The sequence below is a fragment of the Artemia sp. Qi Xiang Cuo genome, chromosome 18 (genome assembly GCF_049724085.1).
Source record: "Artemia sp. Qi Xiang Cuo chromosome 18, ASM4972408v1, whole genome shotgun sequence".
NCBI classification, from domain to species: Eukaryota; Metazoa; Arthropoda; class Branchiopoda; order Anostraca; family Artemiidae; genus Artemia; species Artemia sp. Qi Xiang Cuo.
Genome location: NC_142811.1, coordinates 49914544 through 49938359, shown reverse-complemented (window position 1 = coordinate 49938359; position 23816 = coordinate 49914544). Strand labels below are relative to the sequence as shown.

Below are 23816 nucleotides of genomic sequence, written 5' to 3'. Positions count from 1 at the left end.
TGCATGCTGTCGTTAAGTTACAAGCGGAATTCCCCATGGGTCTTAATGCAAGGTTACACAAGATCACATAATCCCTATTAATAAACACCTGTCCATTTAAACAGGGGTGTGTAGTGGGAATCTTGCCAGCTGTGTTCCCTTTAATAGAACACCTGGTAACAGGGACATGGTGTGGGAATCTTGCCAACTGAAACAATATTGGAACACCTGGAAACAGAGGCTGTCATGGGAATCCTACCAGCTGAAAATAGAGCAGTCAATGGAATCAGTGGACTATCGTGGGAATTCGGGGAAGGGCTGTTATAGAACCTGAAATGTCCCCACTACTGACTAAAAATAAACTCAAATAATAATTCAATCTTAAAACAAATAGAATCCCCTGTCAATCAATAAATTAAACAAAAACGAACAGCATCTACAATGAATGATCAAGTCAAACATTGGATGAGCACAAGTTACGACAAATATAGTACGAGTAGAAGTAGGGCTTACGCCCAAAAAACCATCTAAAGGCCAAAGTGTTATTCACGTTTTATTGAAAACAAAATATATTTTAAACATTTTGCTTTTATACCGCTAATAAGTCCACAAGTTCTGAAACTTCCATGAGTATATACCATCATATTTTAAAAAATCAGTCTACTTTCATCGGTTGTTTTCAGTAAGCTTGATAACTATTGCAATTTTGTTGCTTTTGATATTACGAAAAATAACAACAAACTGCTGGAAATAAGAATCTTTTTCAGTAAAGAGCAAATTTTGTATTAATATGTGTTCCGTTAAGCACAAAATTTACGCTATATATTGATATATAAAAGACCTCCTCCAACACTACAAATTTTCCTGAATGACCACTGCAGATAATACTTCACAGCCCAAGGTGTCTGCTGGTTTTGTGAATAAAATAAACAAAAGGTTGAAGAACTCTTTTAAGGTAAATTTCATGAAGTCTACATTAGAAATTAAATAAAAAAAACAAGTTTTTTCAATTTTAAAAGTAAGGAGCAACATTAAAACTTAAAAAGAACAGAAATTATTACGTATAAGATATGGGTTGTCTCCTCCTCAACACCTCGCTCTTTACGATTCAGTGTTTTAGTAATTTTAAAAAAGATTCTTATTATTCTAATTAAACGAGCCTTATGTTTCAGGAGTTTTCCTTATAGAATTGGGAAATAATGCAAGCCTTAGCGAAAAGAGCGAGGTGTTGAGGAGGGGGCAACTCCCTCATATACGTAATAATTTCTGTTCGATCTAAGTTTTAATGTTGCTCCTTACTGTCTTACTTGACTTAAGGCTCCTGCCGAGGGTTCGGCCTAGAGAATGATGAGACCAGGTGGCTTCCATCAGGAAGCCACCTGGGCAAGGGCAAGGAATTTATTGGCTGTGTCTTTCCACCTAGTGGGGGGGGGTGTCCTCTGGGTTGCTTCTATCCGTGTAGGTTGGGGTCGAAGTCTATTGCGACCCGTGCAGGGGCATCGCGTGACATGCGAAGAAGGTGGCCATACCACCGAAAAGTACGCTGGGCGAGCTGCGTCGAGAAAGGAGTTGTTGCTAAGAAGTCAGTCCAGCAAAGACCCTCGATTCTTCGGAGATTTTTCTTCTGTGATTTTGGGGATCTCAAGGAGCACAACTTTGGTTTCTGCCAGTTGATATTATGTCTAACTTTTGAGGCTTCTTCTGAGAGCACCTGGAGAGCTTTGGTGACCTTTTCGACAGTGTTCGCAACTAGCGCTATGTCGTCGGTGAAGTCAGCATCAGAGAATAGCTGGTCTCCGAACTGAAGACCGGACTGAATGCCATTCGTCGTGCTGGTCATAACATGGTCTATGACGCAGTTGAAGAGCTCGGGAGTGACGGCATAACCTTACCGGACACCAGTCTTCACCGAAAATGTGGGACTGCGTCCTCCATTGACTTGCACGCAACTCTCCGTATCATCATACAGCTTTTCAAAAAGTGAGCAATATTTCTTGGGTATACCCGTAGTCCTTAGTATCAGCCAAAGTGAACGGCGATCAACAGAATCGAAGGCAGCCTTAAAATCCACAAATGCGATGTATGCGTTTCGGTGGAATTATCACGTCTTCTCGATCAACTGGCGCATAGTAAAAATTTGCTCCGTCGTCGACCTGCCGGGCATGAACACTGGCTTGCTGGACTCTTCTCTTTCTACGCAAAGAGGTGGTACACCTGTCCAGGAGTGACATGGCAAAGAGTTTACCAGGAACGGAGATACGCCTGATCCCACGATAGTTGGAGCAAATTTGACGGCTGCCCTTACGTTTCCAGAGTGGCAATATGATGCCAGCACGCCAGTCGTTCGGTGTGCTTTCCGTCATCCATACAGCTGAGAATATTAGCTGGAGCCACAAAATCACCGCTGCACCCCCATACTTGAGGAGTTCTGCAGAAATACCACAGACGCCAGGGGCTCGATTATTATTGAACCGTTTTACAGCATTTTGAATCTTAGAGGTGGTAAACGGTTGTGAAACAAGGTAGGAAGTGGCCTCGGGTGTGGCCATGGTGGACTGAATCATATTTGGGTCAGGATGAGCAACTGCCTTGGCGTTCAGAAGCGTTGAGTTTGTGACTGCTCCAGGCGGAGAGTTTGCCTGCATTGTCATTCAGCATGCTTCCGTCAACAGACAAAACACGGCTCACGATGGAAGACTTCCCTTCCGTCAGCTCGCGGAGGTGTTTGTATGGGACAGGTGTCTCCTTTCCTTGAAGCATCTTCAAGATCACTGGCCTTATTGTCAACAAAGATCTTCCTATCACTGTGAAGTAGGCTGTTGCGCAGGCCATTGAGTACTCCAAACTGTTCTTACGTACTCCTTACGTAAATTAAATTTTTTTTTTATTAAAATTTAATTTCTGATCGTTTTTTAAATACCAGCAAATCTGGTTCTAGCTCCATGCAAATATCCCTACTCTCCACAAATACATCATCTAGACAATTCAATCCTGGCGAAAATTTACCCCAGACTAATTTCCTTAACATCTCCACGTGTGAAGTTGAGTCGGCAAAGAGAAAGTAAGACATACGAAGAATTTTGTATAGGAATCCTGAGAAATTCCCCCTGAAAAATTAACCCCCTGGAAACTTTCCTCCCCATGGAGAATTCTCCCACTGGAAAATCCCCCAGAAGACAATTCGTTCCCCCACCTGAAAAATGTACCCATACTTCCCAATAACAAATACTATACATAAACAATAAGCAAATTTTGATTAAAGACCTTTCCGCAGGAGCTGTAGGGATCATGTTGTCTCCAAAGACACAGTTATTCAGTTTGTTAACTATGCTGAACCAAATGGCTACCTCAAAATTTTGATCGGACGATGTAGAGAAAAATGGGCCGTGAAGGCAGCCCTAGTTGCTCTCCAATATTTTTGGTCACTCAAAAAGGGCACTAGAACTTTAAATTTCGGTTCGAATGAGCCCACACCCGATATTCTAGGACCACTGGGACGATATGATCACCCCTGGTAAAAATACACGCATCCGTGATCTTTTTTCTGGCCAAAAATACAGAATGGCACATTTTTGCAGATAGGAGCTTGAAACCTTTACAGTAGGGTTCTCTGATATGCTGAATCTGACGGTATGATTTTCATTAAGATTTTATGACTCCTAGGGGGTGTATCTTCCTTTTTTTAAAGCACGCAAATGTTCTTAGGCTCGTAGACTTTGATAGATAAAAGTAAAATTGATGAAACTTATAAATTTTGAATCCGCAGAATAACCCGATTCGGTTGATATATCTATTGATATCAACATTCCGTTTTTTAGAGTTTCAGTTACTATTGAGCCGGGTCGCTCCTTATTTATAGTTCGTTGCTACGTACTGTATGATAAACTAGAAAAAACAAAAATCAGATTCACCACTGACTTGGTTTTACACCGACTCTTTATGAATATTATTGCAGTAATTCGCTAATTATATAGTTACGATTGACATTTTCATGTTGTACACCATATCGTCACTTGTATGTTATATTGTCTTAGCTCTTCTTTGAGTACTGATTATAGAGAATAATAGCAAGTTTATTTCAAAATGGACTGTGTAAACACTAAAAACGGAATTTTGATACCAATAGACATAACAAAAGAATTGCATTTTTATGCTGATTTCATATATATAAATTTTATTGAATTTAGTCTTACCCGTCAAAGATTACGACCCTGAGGAAATTTTCCTTATTTTTGAAGAAAGGTAGAAATACACCCTAAGGGTCAAGTGATTTTAATGAGAACCAGACCATCACATTCAGCGTACAAGAGAACCCTGTTGTAGAGGTTTGAAGCTTTTATCTGCAAAAATGTAGAATTTTGTAATTTTTTTAGCCAGAAGATAGATCACGGATGCGTGTTTATTTGTTGTCTTTTTTTTTGGTTTTTGTTATCCCAAGGGATGATCGTATCGGCTCATTGATCCTAAAATATCGGGAGAGGGCTCATTCGAACGGAAATTAAAAGTTCTAGTGTCCTTTTTGAGTGACCAAAAAAATTGGAAGGCAACTAGGCCCCCTCCCCACCCCCTTTTTCCCAAAATCGTTGAAACAAAATTTTGAGATAGCCATTTTGTTCGTCATAGTTGAAAGGCCCAATAACTATCCCTTCAGTTATATCATAATCCCTCCCCCTCCCACATCCCCAGGGGAAAGGTCTTTAAGTTATAAATTTGCCGATTGTTTGTGCATTGTATTTGTCATTGGGATGTATGCATACATTTTTGGGTGGGTGGGGGGGGGGGCAATTCTTATGCTGGGAGTTATTACACGGGGAGAGAAGTTTCCAGGGAATGAAATTATCAGGGGCAATTATACACTGGGGGAATTTGCCAGAATTCTTATACAAGATTTTTTTATGTGTCTTGCTTTCTCTTTTCAGTCTCAATTTTACGGGCGGAGTGGTTTAGAGTAGTTGCCTGGGGTAAATTTTCACCGGGATTGAATTGTCTAGAGGATATTTCAGTGGGGAGGGGATTTTTCCTGGAATCGCCAGATTTCCTGGAATTATTTAAATAACGATCAGAAATTAAATGAAAAAAGCGAGTTTTTTTTCAACTGAACGTAAGGAGCAATATTAAACTTAACAAGAACAAAAATTATTGCGTAAATAAAGGGGATTGCCCCCTCCTAAACACCTCGCTCTTTAAGTTAAGGTTTGAATTTTGTTCCAATTCCTTTAATAATGATTCCTGAAACACAGGGGCCGTTTAATTAGAACAACAAGACGCTTTTTTAAAAGTACTAAGAAACTTTGGCATAAAGAGCAAGGTGTTGAGGAGGAAGCAACCCTCTTTATATATGTAGTAATTTCTGTTCGCTTTAAGTCTTAATGTTGCTCCTTACTTTTAGTTGGAAAAACTGTTTTTTTTTGTATTTAATTACTGCGAAGCAATTACTTTAGTTATCATCTAGATTAGATCTTCATCTATCAGATCTTTATCAGATTTTAACCTAAATTACTTTCTCTTTTATATAATAGTTATAAAATAATTAGTAATCAAACAGTTCGTGGTAACGAACTGTAAGTAAGGAGCGACCCGGCTCAATGGTAACCGAAACTCTAAAATACGGAATTTTGATACCAATAGATACATCAAAAGAATCAGATTTTAATTCTGATTTCCAATATATGAGTTTCATCAAGTTTAATTTTACCTATCAAAAGTTACGCGCCTGAGAAAATTTGGCTGAAAAAAGGGGGAAAGACCCCCTAAAAGTTATAGAACCTTAATGAAAATCACACCATCATATTCAGCGTATCATAGAACCCTACTGTAGAGGTTTCAAGCTCCTATCTACAAAAATGTGGAATTTTCCATTTTTTGCCAGAAGAAAGATCACGGATGCGGGTTTTTTTTTTTTTTTTTTCCAGGGGTGATAGTATATACCCAGTGGTCCTAGAATATCGTGGAAGGCCCCATTGGAACGGAAATAAAAATTTATAGTGCCCTTTTTAAGTGACCAAAAAAAATGGAGGGCAACTAGGCCCCCTCACACGCTCATTTTTTTCCCAAAGTCACCCGATCAAAATTTGAGATAGCCATTTGTTCAGCATCGTCGAAAATATTATAACTATGTCTTTTAGGATGACTTAATCCCTCGAAGCCCCCAGGAGGAGGGCTGAAAGTTATGAACTTTACCCAATGTTAACATATAGTATTGGTTATTGGGACCCGCCTCGATGGTAACCGAAACTCTAGAAAACGGTATTTTGATACAAATTGATACATCAAATGAATCGGATTTTAATGCTGATTTCAAATATATAAAAAGGGGAAAAGACCCCCTAAAAGTTATAGAACCTTAATGAAAATCACACCATCATATTCCGCGTATCAGCGAACCCTACTGTAGAGGTTTCAAGCTCCTATCTACAAAAATGTGGAATTTTGCATTTTTTGCCAGAAGAAAGATCACGGGTGCGTGTTTGTTTTTATTTTTTTCCCCAGGGGTGATCGATTGACCCAGTGGTCCTAGAATAACGTAGAAGGACTCATTGGAATGGAAATTAAAAGTTCTAGTGCTCTTTTTAAGTGACCAAAAAAATGGAGGGCAACTAGGCCACTTCCCACGGTTATTTTTTTCCCAAAGTCACCTGATCAAAATTTTGAGATAGCCATTTTGTTCAGCATGTTCGAAAATATTATAAGTATGTCTTTTAGGATGACTTAATTCGCCGATGTTCCCGGGAGGAGGGCTGAAAGTTATGAACTTTGCCCAATGTTAACATATAGTATTGGTTATTGGGAAGTATACAGTATAGACGTTTTCAGTGGAGATTTTTCCTGGTAGTGGGGGGGGGGTTCGGGAAGGGACGCACGCAGGGGGGGGCCTCCGGGCCCAGGCCGCGCGAAATCTCGCGATTTTTTTCATTTTCCCATAATTTTCTGATTTTTCTCACAGAATAATGGGTTTGAAGGATTTGCCCCCCCCCCGAAACAAATTGCCCCCCCCAAACAATTTCCTGCGTACGTGCCTGGGGTCGGGGGTTATGTAGGAGGATCTTTCGACGAAGGAAGTTTTCATGGGGGAAGGGACATTGCCATGAATGGGAGGCCGGACTTCCCAGCATTATTTAAAGTAAGATCAGAAATTAAACATAAAAAAACAAGTTTTTCAACTGCAACAGCAGCAACAGCAAAACTTTAAACGAACAGAAAATATTACATATATGATTGGGCCCACCCCCTAGTCAATACCACACTCTTTAAGCCAGAGATTTTTCGTGCTTTCATAAGAGCTATTTATTCTATTTAACGGCCTTTGTGATTAAGCGGTCATTTTTAAAGAATTGGAACAAAATTCGAACTTCCGCTTAAAGAGCAAGGTATTGACTAGGGGCCGAACCCCCTAATATACGTATTAAAAATATATGAACATAGAAGTTCGTTACGTAAGTTAATTCGTAAGTCACGCATATTTATTACAAATAAAAACGTTCGTAAATAAAATGAAACAAGTTTCGAGAAACCCATTTAACCAAATAAAAGTAAATTAATATGAAAATTTTGTTTTAATTATTCATGTACTGTGAGACAAGATCAAAACCTGCATTTATTCAAAAACGTTCAAAAATTAAATAAAAGAAAGTTTTTTTTAAATGAAAGTAAGGAGCGACATTAAAACTTAAAAGGAACAGAAATTATTCCGTATATGAAAGGGGCTGTCCCCTCCTCAACGCCTCGCTCTTTACGCTAAAGTTTGACTTTCTCACAACTCGATTTTTTTTAAACGATAAGAAACTTTAGCGTAAAGAGCGAGGCGTTGAGGAGGAGATAGCCCCTTTCATATACGGAATAATTTCTGTTCGTTTTAAGGTTTAATGTCGCTCCTTATTTTCAGTTAAAAAATCTTGTTTTTTTTTATTTAATAGTTATATAAGGCTAATTTAATCAAGCACTACATTGTCAATCCAAAAAATTATTAAAAGTGGATTTGATAAGTTTGGCTTCTGAAAAACTAAAAAACTCATGCATAAATAGCTGAATATTTACTTCCTGTCACGTTGACAAAAAAATCTACATGTTTGAAAAATTGGCAAGCCTTAAAATTCAAAAAGCGTAAAACAAAACTACAGAATTTGCAATCAAACTAAACTTTAACCTTTGTAATAATCTTCACGCACTATGCTCATGTCATTTGAAATATATAGATTTTTTTTAATCTGGATGTAAATATTAGTTGGAGCTTGACAACAACGGCCAGTATCCCTTATAGTCTAGCCAATAGTAAAATTTAGCCAATGTTTTAGTTTAGCCAATAGCCGATGTTTTAGTTTAGCCAATAGTTACTATTTGTTACGACACAGCGCTTTTGTATGAAATAAAATATTTTTTATAACGAACAAATAATTCCACATTAAAACTAAAACATTTCAAAATAATATTTTTTCGAAATCATGTTTGAAAGAAATTTTATTTATAAACATTCTAATCTGAATGTAAATAATGTTTTGAGAATTAGCTTGACAACAATGTCGCTTGTTAAGAGGCTCTTATATTAATGACATTTTAAGTTATTATTGGTTATGACACAATGCTTTTGTATAAAATTTGAAATAAATCTTAAAATAAATATTAAGTATTTCTTAAAATTGAAAACACCAAATCAAGAATTTTCCACAAAAATATGGTTTTGCCTTACCATTTTTTTTAATTAAATTAAAAATATGAAATTAATGAATCTGAAACTAATGAATCAAATTAAATGGATATTTTATCCGCTAGATACCGCTTACAACTGTAGGCTTGAAATAAAATCTGAAATTAATGAATCAAATGAAACAAATATCTTGTCCGTTTGGTACCGCTGACACCTAAAATTTAAAACTAGCAGGAACTATTACGTATTTGAAGGGGGTTACTATTCCACAACACCTCGCTCTTCACGCTAAGACTTTTTTAGTACTTTAAAAAAAGTTTCTAATTGTTCTAATTAAACAAACATAGGGTTTCAGGAGTCATTCTTAAGGAACTGGGACAGCATTCAAACTTTTGCGTAAAGAGCGAGGTGTTGTGGAAGACTAACCCCCTTCGTATACGTAATGATTTCTGTTCGTTTTAAGTTTTAATGTCGCTCCTTACTTTCGGTTGAAAAAATGGTTTTTTATTTAATTTCTGATAGTTTTTTTTTAAAGAATACCAGAATACCTAGCTACTCCTCCACGGAAAAATGCCTCCTCCCGAAGGGTTTATTCTCTAGACAATCCAATCCTGGTGAAAATTTTCCCCGGACAATTACCCTTAAGATTTCCATGCGTAAAATTGAGCCGGCAATAGTAAAGCAAGATATAAGAATAAGTTTATATAGGAAACCTGGCAAATTCCTCCAGTGTAAAATTTTACCTGAAAAATTTACCCCCTGGAAATTTTTCTCCCCATGAAAAATTATTCCCGGTGGCCGAACAAAATGGCTATCTTACAATTTTGATCAAACAATCTTGAGAAAAAAGGGGCGTGGGAGGAGGCTCGGTTGCCTTTCATTTTTTGGGTCATTTAAAAAGGGCCCTAGAACTTTTAAATTCCGTTCGAATGAGCTCTCTCACGATATTCTAGCACCACTGGGTCGAACTGATCACCCCTGAAAAAAAAATCAATAAACACGCATCCGTGATCTTTCTTCTGGCAAAAATAGAAAACTCCATATACGCTGAATCTGATGGTTAATTTGCATTAAGATTAATATAGGCTTTTAGGGGGTGTTTCCCCCTTTTTAAAAAAATTAGTCAACTTTTCTCAGACTCGTAACATTCATGAGTAACTAAACTTAATGAAAATTATATATTTGAAATTAGCATAAAACTTAGATTCTTTGGATATATCCATTGGTATCAAAATTCTAATTTACAGAGTTTTGGTTACTATTAAAGCCAGGTCGCTCCTTATTTATAGTTCTTTTCCCCAAACCAGTGAAGTCATTTGGGAGGGACAAGGGGCATTTGGCCCCCCCCCCAATAAGTTTGAGAAAAAATTATGAAGTAACTATAAGACTGTTGCTAGTTCTAAGTTTCAACTTCATTATTTACTTTGAGCATATAATTATTTTTAATTATTCATTCCTCGTTTTCAAACAGTTTGTGGTAATTACTACTACTACTACTAACAACTCACCACAGCACCAAGCTGCCTGAGACCAACACAGCTACGCACGCTCCTCCTCCACCCCAATCTATTCAAAGCCTCCCTTTTTACACCCGCCAACGAAGTTCCCATTTCCTTTTAATCTTTCTTTATGACGTCCTCCCACCCAAGACGGGGACGACCTACTTTCTGTTTAGCCCTAGTCGGTCGGCCGAAAAGAACAAACTTCGCCAATCTGTCATCCTTCATCCTCACAACGTGCCCTAACCACCTGAACCTTTCTTTCATTATAGCCCTAGAGATCGGTATTGAACCACATTTTTCGTACAGCCTATTGTTTGAAATACGGTCAGTCAGCCGGGTACCCAGAACAATCCTTAAGCAATTTTTCTGGAAAAATTCTAGCAAATCTTCATCCTCTTTTCGGAGCGTCCATGCTTCAGAGACATATTTGACCACTGTCATCACTTTAGCTTCCAGTATTCTAATCTTGGTTTGTAGACTTATCTTCCAATTCTTCCAAACTTTTTTTTTAACTGTGAAAAAACAACTTGAGCCTTGGCTATTCTACTTTTAACATCTTCACTGCTCCCACCATCTGTACTAATAATACTACCAAGGTAAGTGAAGCTGCCCACCTGATCAATCCTTTCATTACCCAACGTCACCTTTTCATCTTCACTTATTCCTAGCCTTAGCGACTTAGTCTTCCAAACATCAATTTTCAAACCAATTCTAGCACCCTGAACTCGGAAAACCTCTAAAACATCTTTCATTTTGCTCAAACTTTCATCTAAGATGCTTAAATCATCAGCACAATCTAAGTCCAGGAGACTTTTTCCTCCACATTTGATTCCGTGGTATCCAATTGCCTTTCCTGTGCTCCTTAAGACAAAGTCCATCAAAATGTTCAATGTAAAGAAGGGTAGAACACATTACAACTGAACTTCAGATTTAACACGAAACCAGCTGCTATCCTTATTTTGACCTTAACTGCAACAGTATTATTCTCGTCCATACGATTGCTCAGTTTAATGTATTTGTCTGGTATACCATACAAGGATAATACCTTTACAAGGATAAAACCTTTACTAAACCTTTACTCTTCTATCAACAGAATCGAATGCTTGCTCATAGTCTATAAAACTGAGGACCAAAGGTGTTTGAAAACTCAGGCACTTCTCAATTATTAGCATAAGAGTGAAAATTTGGTCGACACATCCTCTACCTTTTCTAAAACCACACTGTTCTTCTATTAACACTTAGTCTGCGGCATCTCTCAGTCTAAAAACTATCATTTTACTAAGTAATTTACTACCTACAGAGACCAGACTAATGCCTCGATAAGTGCCACACCCACTTTTATCACCTTTCTTATAAAGTGGCTTAATTAAGGTTTTCCTAAAATCGATAGGTACTTCCCCTTTTTCAAAAATCATATTCATAATCTTCAGTAACTTATTTCTAACCTCAGAGCCACCATGTTTAAGAAACTCATTTATCACCGTATCAGCACCTGGAGCCATATTATTTTTTAATGCTTTTAGTACTGTTGCTAATTCCTCCTCACAAAACAAATCTTCCTTCACATCCAAGGTATCACAAACTTTTTCATTTTCCTCTATATTTTTTCCTGCAACTCTATCTCAGTTAAGAAATTCTCAAAATGTTTGGCCCATCTCTCTTTAGTTTTTTCCTTATCGCTAATTGGGACCCCATTCCTATCTTTAACTGGGCCAAGTCCAGATTGACTACTCCCTCTCAATTTGTTTACATGACAGTACAATGTTTTACTATTATGCCGTCTATCTGCATCTTCCAGATCCTCGGCAATTTTATCCATGGCCTCCACTTCAAACATCCTTAGTTTATATTTTAATGCTTTCTCCACTTTCTTTACATTTCTTTTGTTTTCATATGATCTATCACTCAGATAATTCTTTTACAAGTCCTTTCTCCTTTCTGTTAAACATAAAGCTTTCTCACTAATATTCTTAGCTGCAGTTCTAGCTTTCTTCCCTAATACACCTTCAACAACTTCACAAATTATTTTTCTAAAATTATTCCAACCATCTTCCACATTATCAATTTTCCACATTTCTCTCAAATTCTCATCATGGGTCTACCATCATCATAACTTCTCGGGAGATAGTTACCCTTCAAATATTTCAGCTTTAAATAAACCCTTGACACTACTAGATGGTGATCTTTACTTTTAACATCAATAACGGCACTCCTATATACCCTAGTATCTTGTATTGAACCTGCCAGTCTTCGGTTTACTATAATATAATCAATATGGTTTGCTGTACTACCATCACGTGAATACAATGTTAACTTATGAGACATTTTATGACCAAACACCGTATTAGTTATAACTAGATTTTTATACCTACAAAATTGCGAAAGTCTGTATCCATTACTGTTTTCTTTTCCTACACCAAATTTACCTATGATGGGATACCATCTATCCCTATTTCTACCAACCGGGGGGTTAAAATCTCCCAGTAATAACATCATATTTCCACCTGGGACCCTGTCTATTTGCTCCTGTAACTGTAAGTAAAATTCATCTGAGTCACTATTATCTCCGTCAGTTGGTTTTACATGGACGTATACTACTATAACTGATACCCTGAACTTTCTAGTCATAAAATGAGCAATTAGTATTCTATTATTAATACCTTTCCAACCTAAACAAGACTTAGCAGCTTCCTTATTCATCATGAGCCCTATTCCCTGTCTATGTACCCCATCCTTCCTGCCTGAATAAACAAATTCTATATCACCTAATTTCAGGCTTCCTATCCCTGGGATATGAGTTTCTGAAACTCCCAATAAGTCCAGTTTGAATTGTCTGAATTCGTCAGTCAAAATGTCGATACGATAGTCATTTTTTAACGTTGTAACATTCCAAGTTCAAATTTTCATGTTCTTTAAATCATTGAAATTATTTTCGCCTCAAGAAAAGCAATGATCTCGGATACCAGTGCAAGACGGGGATCACATATCTTCTCAAGTCCACACCGAAGTGCTTAAGCCAGCTTTGAACCGGGCAGCAAGAAGTCCCTGGGTCCTCCATAAATGGAGGCTTTGTGCAATCCTGGGTCCATCTTGGTCACAACATGGTTTTCAGCACTTGGCGATGCTCTTCTATCAGCAAGAGCCAAAATCCTGCACAGACAGTCTCAACCCTATTACCTCTGACTCATTATATATTCATGCCTATAAATATTATGCTACTATGGGGAGGCATCCCATAATAGATAAATTAGCTAGGAAGAGGTTTTTCAACCCGAAGACGCCCATCAAAACATACCAAGCCCAAAAGAATTGTCCATTAGTCAGAATCCCGTGCGAATACTATGTCGTTTACTAGGCTATAATTTCCTCGAGGGGCGCCACTCCTCAAGTGGGAATAGAGTTGACTGCAAGGTCCCCAGTCTTGCAGGTACCCCGAAAAGGTCGAGGCAGCCCTTTGCAGAGGCCGTTGTCCATCGATCTGGATCTTACGCCCTGCCGAAGTTGTCCTCCTATAGAGGATCCTCCCTCGATGGTATTCTGCATCACCATGCAATATAATTAGTTGTAACGAACTGTAAGTAAGTAGTGAACCGGCTCAATAGTAACCGAAAGTCTAAAAAACAGAATTTTGATACCAAAAGATACAACAAAAGAATAAAATTTTTATGCTGATTTCAAATATATAAGTCTCATCAAGTTTATTCTCACCCATCAAAACTTACACGCCTGAGAAAATTTGCTTTATTTTTGGAAGGGGACACAAACCCTAAAAGTCATAGAACCTTAATGAAAATCACACCATCTGATTCAGTGTATCAGAGAATCCTACTGTAGATGGTTCAAGCTCCTATTTGCAAAAATGTGGAATTTTGTATGTTTTGCAAGAAGAAAGATCACGGATGCGTGTTTTTTTCCCAGGGGTGATCGTATCGACCCAGTGGTCCTATAATATCAAAGGAGGGCTCACTTGAACGTAAATCAAAGGGTATAGTGCCCTTTTTAAGTGACAAAATAAAATTGAGGGCTATTAGGCCCCCTCCCATGCTCATTTTCCCAAAGTCACCCGATCAAAATTTCGAGGGCTGTCCCCTCCTCTTCGTCTCGTTCTTTACGCTAAAATTTAACTCTTTCTCGCAAACTCTATTTTTTTAAACAATAAAAACTTTAGCGTAAAGAGCGAGGCATTGAAGAGGGGACAGGCCCTTTCATATGCGAAATAATTTCTGTACGTTTTAAGTTTTAATGTCGCTCCTTACTTTCAGTTAAAAAAAACCGTTTTTTTTATTTAAATAATATAAAAAACGCGAAAAACTGGGGCCATTACACTTCATAATATGTCCCACATTAATATTTATACAAATATACCGCCTTTGGAAACCCATCATTAAGTAAATAGGTGAGCCTAGTAAATAGGTGGTCATATTCCTTCAGTTTTCAATTCAAATAATATTCATTAATGTTCAACTGCCTCTATGTACAATACCGTGCTGACTTTTCTTCTCTTTTCTAAATTTTTCTTTTAACCAGCTCAAAAAAAGGAATTGGCATAACTTGTATAACATTTATCTCTGAATCAGCATGCTGTAATAAACGTCGGCTGCAAATAGGATAAAGTGAATTCGAACAATATTTTTTTTTCTCAAAATTTAGAAATTTTATGCTTACTTATAAGTGGTACCAATCAATACTCTTTATCTATAGTTATAAGTTTTAACATGCAGCACTATGAGACCGAGCTTCGCTTGCTGAAGAATATTTTAGACATAAGGGAAAGGTAATTTTCAAACTCGAGGTGTCAATTTTTCCCATCCTTGGCAAGCTTTAATTTATGAGAAGTTTCTATCGCAATGCTACTAAGAATTGTTGAGATATTCGGATATTCTTAATCAAACAATACTCAACGAGCAAGTTAAGAACTTACACATTTTTTTTTAATACTTCAAATTGAAAGAACTGTAGCTATGTCAAATGTAAGTAACATTTCCAGGAGGGATTCTAGTAGTATGTGCCTTTCCATTAATCGTGCTGCTATACACGTTTGATAGGGAGTCCGTAGTCCCTGAGTCCCAAGTTCAAGGTCACGGGGGAAAACCCAGAAATAATTTTGTCAACAGAGACCTTGCAAAAACCCTAGTTACATAACATGTTTGTGAACAATTTTGGAAAAACCTAACTGTTTTCTCAACAGGGGAAGACCTTGGGGAAAAATATACCTTCAATATGGGGTCACCACTGAAGTATTATGTAACATGGGGAAAACCCAATTACTTAACTTGTTTGCTGGTTTTGGGAAAATCCAATTCACTTGGGCAATAGGTATTGTGATTGGTTAATTTTTTCTTGATATGAAACCGGGACTTTGGGGGGAAACCCATGACCTTCTGAAATGTATATATAAGGTGAGAAATCAATAATAATATTGTCATTAGTTTGACAATACTCGACTGGTGAAGAATAGTTAAGTGAATAAATTATGTCTGAGAAAAGAATTTTGGATTATAGTGATTCTATGGAATGGGTAAGTGTTCTTTTTTTTATTATTCTTAGTGAATATAAGTGGAAGAGAGATAGTTTTATTAAAATATATATTTATAAATTTGATAGCTATTGAATTGTCAAGTAAATATCTAGTGGGGCTATATAATTTATAAACTAATATATATATATATATATATATATATATATATATATATATATATATATATATATATATATATATATATATATATATATATATATATATATATATATATATATATATATGTACTTCTTACCATTTTCGTAATAAATTTTTCCAAGAATATACTAAAATGAACATTAAATCCCATTTCATGTTTCACTTTTAAGCAATATTTCTTCAAAAAAATTCCATTATAACACTGTAATAATACTAAATGCTGTATCTTGAGAATGTTAGCGGCTCACAGCATCAAGACGATTGTAATACGTTTCGAAGGCTATGGCGTTCAAAGATTTACTTTCACTTCTGATGAAAAATAACATGGTGTATTTTACACTATTTAAAAGAAATGATATTTTTTTAAGACGAGGGGGAAACATTGAAAAGAAATAGCCTAGGGTTTCTGTTTTTTTTCAATTTCATTTAAATAACATGGAGTCAAAATCTAAATCAAAACCATGCAAATTTAAAATGGAGTTTATATTTCGAATAGGCAAGAAAAATATTTTCTTTAACTAATTGTGTCTTAATCTGCTATAATAAATGAGTCTGAAGCCTCAAAAATGTAAAATAAATAAGAAAAAGTAGTGGGTCCCATAGAGAGAGAGAGAGAGGGGGGCACACTATTGAAAATACTAGTCCCTAACGATTTTATTACGCATCCCTAAGTCTTGTGCGACACTATAGTAGGCGAGGGGGGGGGGGGTAAGTTCAAATAAATAACATGGAGGCAAACTCTAAATCAGAACCATTAAGATTTAAAATGGACTTTTTATTTCGAAGAGACAAGAAAATATTTTTTTTTGGTAAAGAGCATTTATTTATTACCTCATATGTGGGGGGAGGGGGAAACTTTTTTTTTATTTCATTTAAATAACATGGAGCCAAACTCTAAATCAGAACCATGTAGATTTAAAATGGACTTCTTATTTCGAAGAGGCAAGGAAAATGTTTTTTTAGCTTTGTATTTTACTCTGCTATAATAACTCAGCCTTATACCCTCCCCCCCTAAAAAAAAGTAAAAGTGGTGAGGGCCCATTGGATTCCACGTTACCCATAGGGAGGGGTCAGACTATTGGAGCTACTACCCCCTAAAGACTTTATTACGCATACCAGGATCTCATGCAATACTACAGTAAAGTTGTTTGTTATGTAATGGTAAGGAGCATCTATTTATTACCTCATAGGAACCTTTTCTTTGCTTATGAAAATATTTTCTTCAAGATTTCTTTATCCTCTCACTCTCTCTCTTTCTTGTGTAGGTTTGAACACAAGCCTCTAGAAATTAAAACTTAGACTGTTTTTTTCGCAAGATTGAAAAGACTATATATATATATATATATATATATATATATATATATATATATATATATATATATATATATATATATATATATATATATATATATATATATATATATATATATATATATATATATATATATATATATATATATATATATATATATATATATATATATATATATATATATATATATATATATATATATATATATATATATATATATATATTTGTAGCAAATAATTTGATTTTGCAATATTTTTTTGTCTAGACCGATGCCAAAAAGAGGCCATCAAAAAGACCAAAAAAGATAAGAATTGTTGAATTGAAAGAGGTTCCACGAGCAGTCAATCGATGGGAAAATGAACAAGAGAATCAGTCGCCAGGACATGTTGATACTTCTGTTATGAATAGTTTATTTAACCTGATTGAGACCCTCTCTAGTCCTAGGATGGCAGAAGAACTCCTAATAACAAACGTGGACTCTTCACAAGCTATGATCAGCTCTTCTATCAAAAACATAAGAGAAATTTAATTTATCCTCTCTCTCTTTCTCTTTCATGTGCGTGTTTGAACACAATCCTCTTATTGTGCATTTGTTTTTTAAATAGATTTAGTAAAAAATGTATTTAAAAAATAATAATAATAGGGAAATGTAATAAATATGTGTTTGTGTATGATAAGACCCCCCTCCCATCCTTGTATAAAAAAACTAGAGCTACAAGAAACAATTTTTTGTTAGCATTCCATGACTTAGAAATTAAAAACTGAGACTGGTCTTTTTTTTCTCAGGTATAAAAAGACATTATATATTTGTAGCAAATAATTTGATTTTCTAGACCGATGCTATAAAGAGGCGATCAAAAAGACAAAAAAAATAAGAATTGTTGAATTGAAAGAGGTTCCACGTGCAGTCAATCGGAGGGAAAATGAAGAAGAGAATCAGTCACCAGGACATGTTGATCCTTCTGTTATGAACAGTTTATTGAGACTGATTGAGACCATCCCTAGTCCTAGGACATCTAGGTCACACGAAATACATTCAGCGGAAGAAAAATATGAAATCCAGTCTCCCGGCCATGTTTATTGTACAGTTATGAACACACTTTTGAATATAGTGGCAACCATCCCAAGTCCTCAAATGCACAAGATCTCCTGACAACAAACATGGACTCTCCACAAGCTACGATCAGCTCTTCTAACGAAAACCTAAGAAAATTAAATTTATCCTCTCTCTCTCTTTCATGTGTATGTTTGAACATAATCCTCTTATTATACTTTTGTTGCTTAAATAGGATTAGTACAAATTGTATCTACAAACGGGGGGGGGATGTGCGTGTGTGTGTGTATGATAAGCACCACACCCCCCACCCTCCAACACCTCTGTATAAAACAAAAAACAACAATCGATTCAGAGAAAGAATTAATTTTATCCTCTCTCTCTCTCAATTACAATTGTATAGTGTGTGTGTATGTGTATTTGAAGAGACATCCAGTCAAAGGGAAAAAAAATAAATTCATTTCTTTTAGTTTCAGGGGAATGTGCCAAAATGGACTACCTTCCATGGTTCAGAATTAGAAAGGATTCAAGAGAAATATCCCTTTTCGCAGGACCAACTATCAGAAGATGATATTAGTGAAGGTATGTTGCAAAATATTCCACCTGATTTTCAGTTTACTATGGAAGAGCTTAACAAGCTTGTGAAAATCGTTGAGAATGATGTTTCTGGGGGCAATGTTGATGCTCTTAGTGATTAGATCCCTCTGCAAAACGGAGCAGTGCTTGAAAACACCTTCACGTCCTAAAAACGTGTATTGCTTCTATTTAATATCTGGGATTATGCTCTAAGTCACACTAAAAAAGACAGGGTAGATTTCAATCCCCCCAAGGAGAGCTTCACTGACGGAGGTATTATTTTAATCGACCGTGTTGAAACTCTCCATACATACATCGACAAAATTCGAGCACTTATTGAGCCTCAGATCCAGAGCAGGGGCGGAAGAGATGGTATTAAAGCTTCAATTAGTCAAAAAGTATATTTGCAAAAAGGACAGTCAGGTGATATTTTTTCATTTTTATTTTTCAACCGGGAATCATAAATTTTACCCTGGCTTAAATAATTTTGAAGATAATTTATTCAAATGGGTCAATAAATTAATATCCACTTTGGATACATTTAATCAGAAGGGTAGTGGGTTCACTATTTTATTCATAGAGCTTCTTGATCTGAAGCTCAGTAAATTGATAAAACAATTTTCTTCAAGAGGGGCGGGTGGACACCAACGAATAAAATTTCATCCAGATTTGTCGGTTACAGGGGGAGTTCAAGGTTTAAGATTTGACGCAGATTTGAAATGTTTTAAATATACATTTTTAGCTGCTGCACAAAGACCTCTTGCAGCGGAAGCTACCATGAAAAAACTGGACGAATTTGCACTACATGGTGGAGAAAATTTCCCAAAAGTAAATTTTGATTGTTTGGAGGGAAAGTATCCGGTGTCCTTAAAAGAAATAACTAAGTTTGAAAAAAATGAAATTCTTGGGCTGGGGGTAGTGGTTCTTCAATATGATACAGAATTTTTGGATGGGGGGAAGAACCAAATAAAAAAGGAGTTTTGTATTCAGTCAGGACACCGGCAGTTGATAATATAAAAAATTTGGTTTGGATCATATATGAGCCTACCAAAGATATAAATTCATATGGTAATTTTTTCCCCATTACTGCAGTTAATAGATTGTTATCTCAGGGTTTTCCAAAAGTGGAACGAAATTACTGTCCCATATGTCTTTCCCCATTTTGAACTGAGAAAACATTCAATGATCATATGAAATATTGCAAAATTCATGGTAATCAAAGAGAAGAAATGCCGGCAGGAGACAAAGCCATTTTTTAATTTTAAAAATTTCAAAATTCCCTATTACAGAGTGATAAGGTGGTTTTGGATTGTGAAGCAAGACTGCTGGATGTATCTGACTCATCAAAGCCAAATATAGTCAAAGAACATAAACTTGTAGCCGTGTCGTATGCACATACTCAGCGAGACCCCAACAACTACAAAATCAAACTGGTAGAGTTTTTGAGACTATGGGAGAGGAGGGTAACATGAAAAAAATACTTGTAGCACTAATCAAAACAGCGAAAAGTTTATATCAAGATTGCGTCATACCAACTATCCCATGTCACTAACAGATGGGGAAGAGTGTGCTCTAGAATTAGGATCAATTTGTTGGGTTTGCAGGGGTGCTCTTGCCAAGAACGATAAATTACGAGATGACAATCATCTTATTTATGCTAATTCCACAGGGAAAAGTAACTTTCGGGAGTGGGCTCATAATATTTGTAATTTAAAAATTAGACAAAAACTGTTTATTCCGGTTATACACAATTCCAACTATGATCTGAAGTTTGTGCTACGAGCAATGACACAACTTCAAAGAAATGAAGTTATAGATGATGCATGGGTGGAAGACAGCATTTCCTAAAAAATCATACCTAAATCATCGGAAAAATTGCTTGTTTTAGAATATATGTGGAAATATTTTGAAGACGGTGTTGAGTACACGAATAAAATTCGTTTTTTAGATTCCTTCAGCTTTTTTCCGAAACCTTTGAGCGAATTGATTGACGTACAGAAAAACGATGACGGTTATACTACTTTCCCACTTTTCAAAAAAAAATTTCCAACCGCTGTACATGATATCCAAATAGTCAAAGGAACTTGCACCTCGGCTAATTTCAACTCCATGATAAGAACTTCTGAGGAGAACTTTCACTCAACTGATTAATTTTGCGACAGTCTACATGATGGTATGAGTACTCCTGATGATCACAACTTTGCCACAAAGGTCCGGGACGAATAAGGGTTTAAAAATCGACTTGACTACTGCAAATTGTATTTGTCAAGTGATGTGCTAACTTTGTTGGATATTGTATGTAGAAATACGGACAAAATTTATCAGGAATTTAATCTTGATCTAGGGTATTATTGTTTCAGTTCACATATGGTAATGGACATCCTCCTTAAAATTAGTCGGGAAAAAATTGGACTCATCACCGACATTGATCAACACTTGTTAATCGAGAGATCAATGAGGGGTGGCTACGTTTTTCATGGGAATCGTATCTTGGAAACTGATCCAACTAGAGAGAAGACGGGAGAAAAATCGGATGCAGTTTTCCTTGATATGAATTCCCTATACCCCTCGGCTATGTCTCATTATGCTCTACCTTGCAGTGACTATAAGTGGCTCAATGACCCTTTTACCTCCAATTTTCCCAACATTGCCAGTGTTGAGGAGAATGGGTCGGTGGGATGGTTTTTTTAAATTGATGGGGAGATACCAGTGGAGCTTCACGATACGGTAAAAGATTTTGTTTTTCCATGCATTAATAGATCTGTGTCTAGGTTCTCTTTGAGTCCTCGCAACAGATCTTTGGTGGAGGAGGAGAGAATGCATTGGTCACCTTCAAAACAAAAACTTATTGCCTATCTCGTGCCGAAAAAAAATACTGTAGTACACCACGTAGCATTGAAATGGATGTGTAACAATGGTTTCAAAGTCACAAAGATCCATAGAGCCCTCCAATTCAGTCAAAACCCTTATTTAAAAACGTTTGTTGACACTTTTATCAAGAAACGTTACGAAGCAAAAACAAAGGTCGAAAAAGAAATCTGTAAACTCATTTTAAATTCAACCTTTGGTAAAATGTCCGAGAGTGTTCGCAATAGGAGTCGTTGTGACGTTGTAATCGATCCCCACCGATGTGCTCGAATTATTGCCGATCCCAATTACACTTCCTTTACAATCATTGCTCCAGACATGGTACTATTGAATAGAAAAAAGAGAAACGTAGTATTAAATAAAAATATTACAGCAGGCAGTGCCATCTTGGAAATTTCAAAAAAGCTCATGTTGGAATTCTACTACAATGTGGCTAGGGTACAATGGCCGGGGAAGGAACAAGTACAGGTCTGCTAAGGGGATACAGTTTCTCTATTGTTAAAAGTCAAAACAGAAAACCTACTTGACGATTTGGCTAACATTGGAATCATCAGTTCTTGGATGGACTATACAAACTGGAATGGGGAAATGTATCCGGAACTAGTCAAACGTCAAGCTCCAAACCAACTTTTATTTTTAAAATCAGAAACGGGAAGTGACATGATTTCTCGGGGTTATGTTTGTAAGTCCGAAGGTGTACTTTATACTGACACACACCGAGGAAATCAAAAAACGTTGCAAGGGAGTGCCCACGCACTATGTGGAAAAGAATTTTGACATGGACGTCTATAGGAATTATATTGTTGAAAATACAATTCCACGAGCAAAACTGTTGGCAATTCGCTCGTTAAAATATAAAACTTTTATTTTAAATGTTGAAAAGATTATCATGAGTACCATTTCTGACAAGGTCTATGTTTGTAGAGATGGTGTAAGTACCCTTCCCCTTGGGCACTACTTAAAATCCGACCGAGACGAGTATGTTCGTCATAGGGAAAGTCTCGATGTGGGTAAACTTATTTAAAATTCCTAAAACCTTGGGAGGGGGGGGGGGCACAAGGCCCACGTCCCGGGGGGGCCTTCGGCCGCCCGCCAGCGGGAGGGGAGGCCTCGGCGGGCCGCCGGGGGGGGTGCGCTACCGGTAGCATCTTTTAATGATTTAGAGCAGTTTTTTTTGTTCCCCTGTGTTGTAGTATTAAAAGTTTTTATTTCTTTATATATATATATATATGTACATACATTTACTAGTTTTCATTGCACAATGTAAAAAAAATTGTTGTATTTCTAATGTTGTTTTTTTTATGTATTGACTATTTAATATAGCAAACACTTTGATTTTACTTCAGTTGTTGTTGTTCATTGAATAGAGTTAGATACGATTAGCAGAGAGAAAGAAAAAGAAACATAGATTATGTATCAGTTTATAACACCTTTCAAAGCTTTTCTCTGTGGGCCATCAATGAGTGGGAAAACAACACTTTTAATGAAAATAATTCAGAGTGGAGGTGAAATGTTGACAGCAGGAGATCATCAAACTACCATAAAAAATATATACTATTGCTATAGTGTTTGGCAACAATCATATGATAGAATAAGGACTATTGAACCTCAAATTAAATTTATCGAGGGATTGGATGTCGTGTTCAATTCAATTGAACCAAATTCTTGGCTTATTATTGACGGTTTAGCTGAATCAATAGAGCAATGGTCTGAGGAAATGATCCAATTGTTCACAGTACGTTCTCATCAAGAAACAATTTCCGTCACCATTGTTCTACACAATCTCTTTCATCAGAGTAAATGTATGCGAACTCTTGCATTGAACTGTACTCATTACATTGTGTACAAAGTTGTTCGTGACTCAAGTTCCCTCATAACATTAAACAAACAAATTTATCCGGGTCAGCCAAAATTCTTGTTGTCAGCTTACACTCAGGCTACAAGTAAACCATATGGGTACATTGTAATTGACCTAAATCCAAACAAACCTGAAGAACTACGTGTTATTAGTAATATATTCGATCGTGAGATAACAGTATATCTGAAACTACAGTATAACAGAAACTATGACGTTGAAGAAGTTACATCACAATAGACACTTCTTCTCTGTTTTGAGTAGTTCAAAACCACGGGTTAAGAAAGTCATATTGAACAATATAGATCGAGAGTTTATTAAACTTATTTCTGAGCTGTGTTTAAATTTAACT

The 23816-nt window shown here is 36.4% G+C and overlaps 1 protein-coding gene across 3 annotated transcripts in view; it reads right to left on the bottom strand.

The window, feature by feature from the left end:
- Nucleotides 1-16020, bottom strand: part of LOC148941600 (uncharacterized) — a 140757-nt gene extending 124737 nt beyond the window's left edge. The window contains exon 1 of one of the 3 annotated variants that reach the window (XM_089104344.1): nt 15897-16020. In XM_089104344.1, coding sequence (XP_088960470.1) covers nt 15897-15955 — 59 coding nt within the window. In that variant the 5' untranslated portion in view covers nt 15956-16020. The remainder of the gene's footprint in view (nt 1-15896) is intronic. The other 2 variants (XM_089104342.1, XM_089104343.1) reach the window with 2 other exon arrangements.
- Between the last annotated feature and the right edge of the window lie 7796 nt (nt 16021-23816).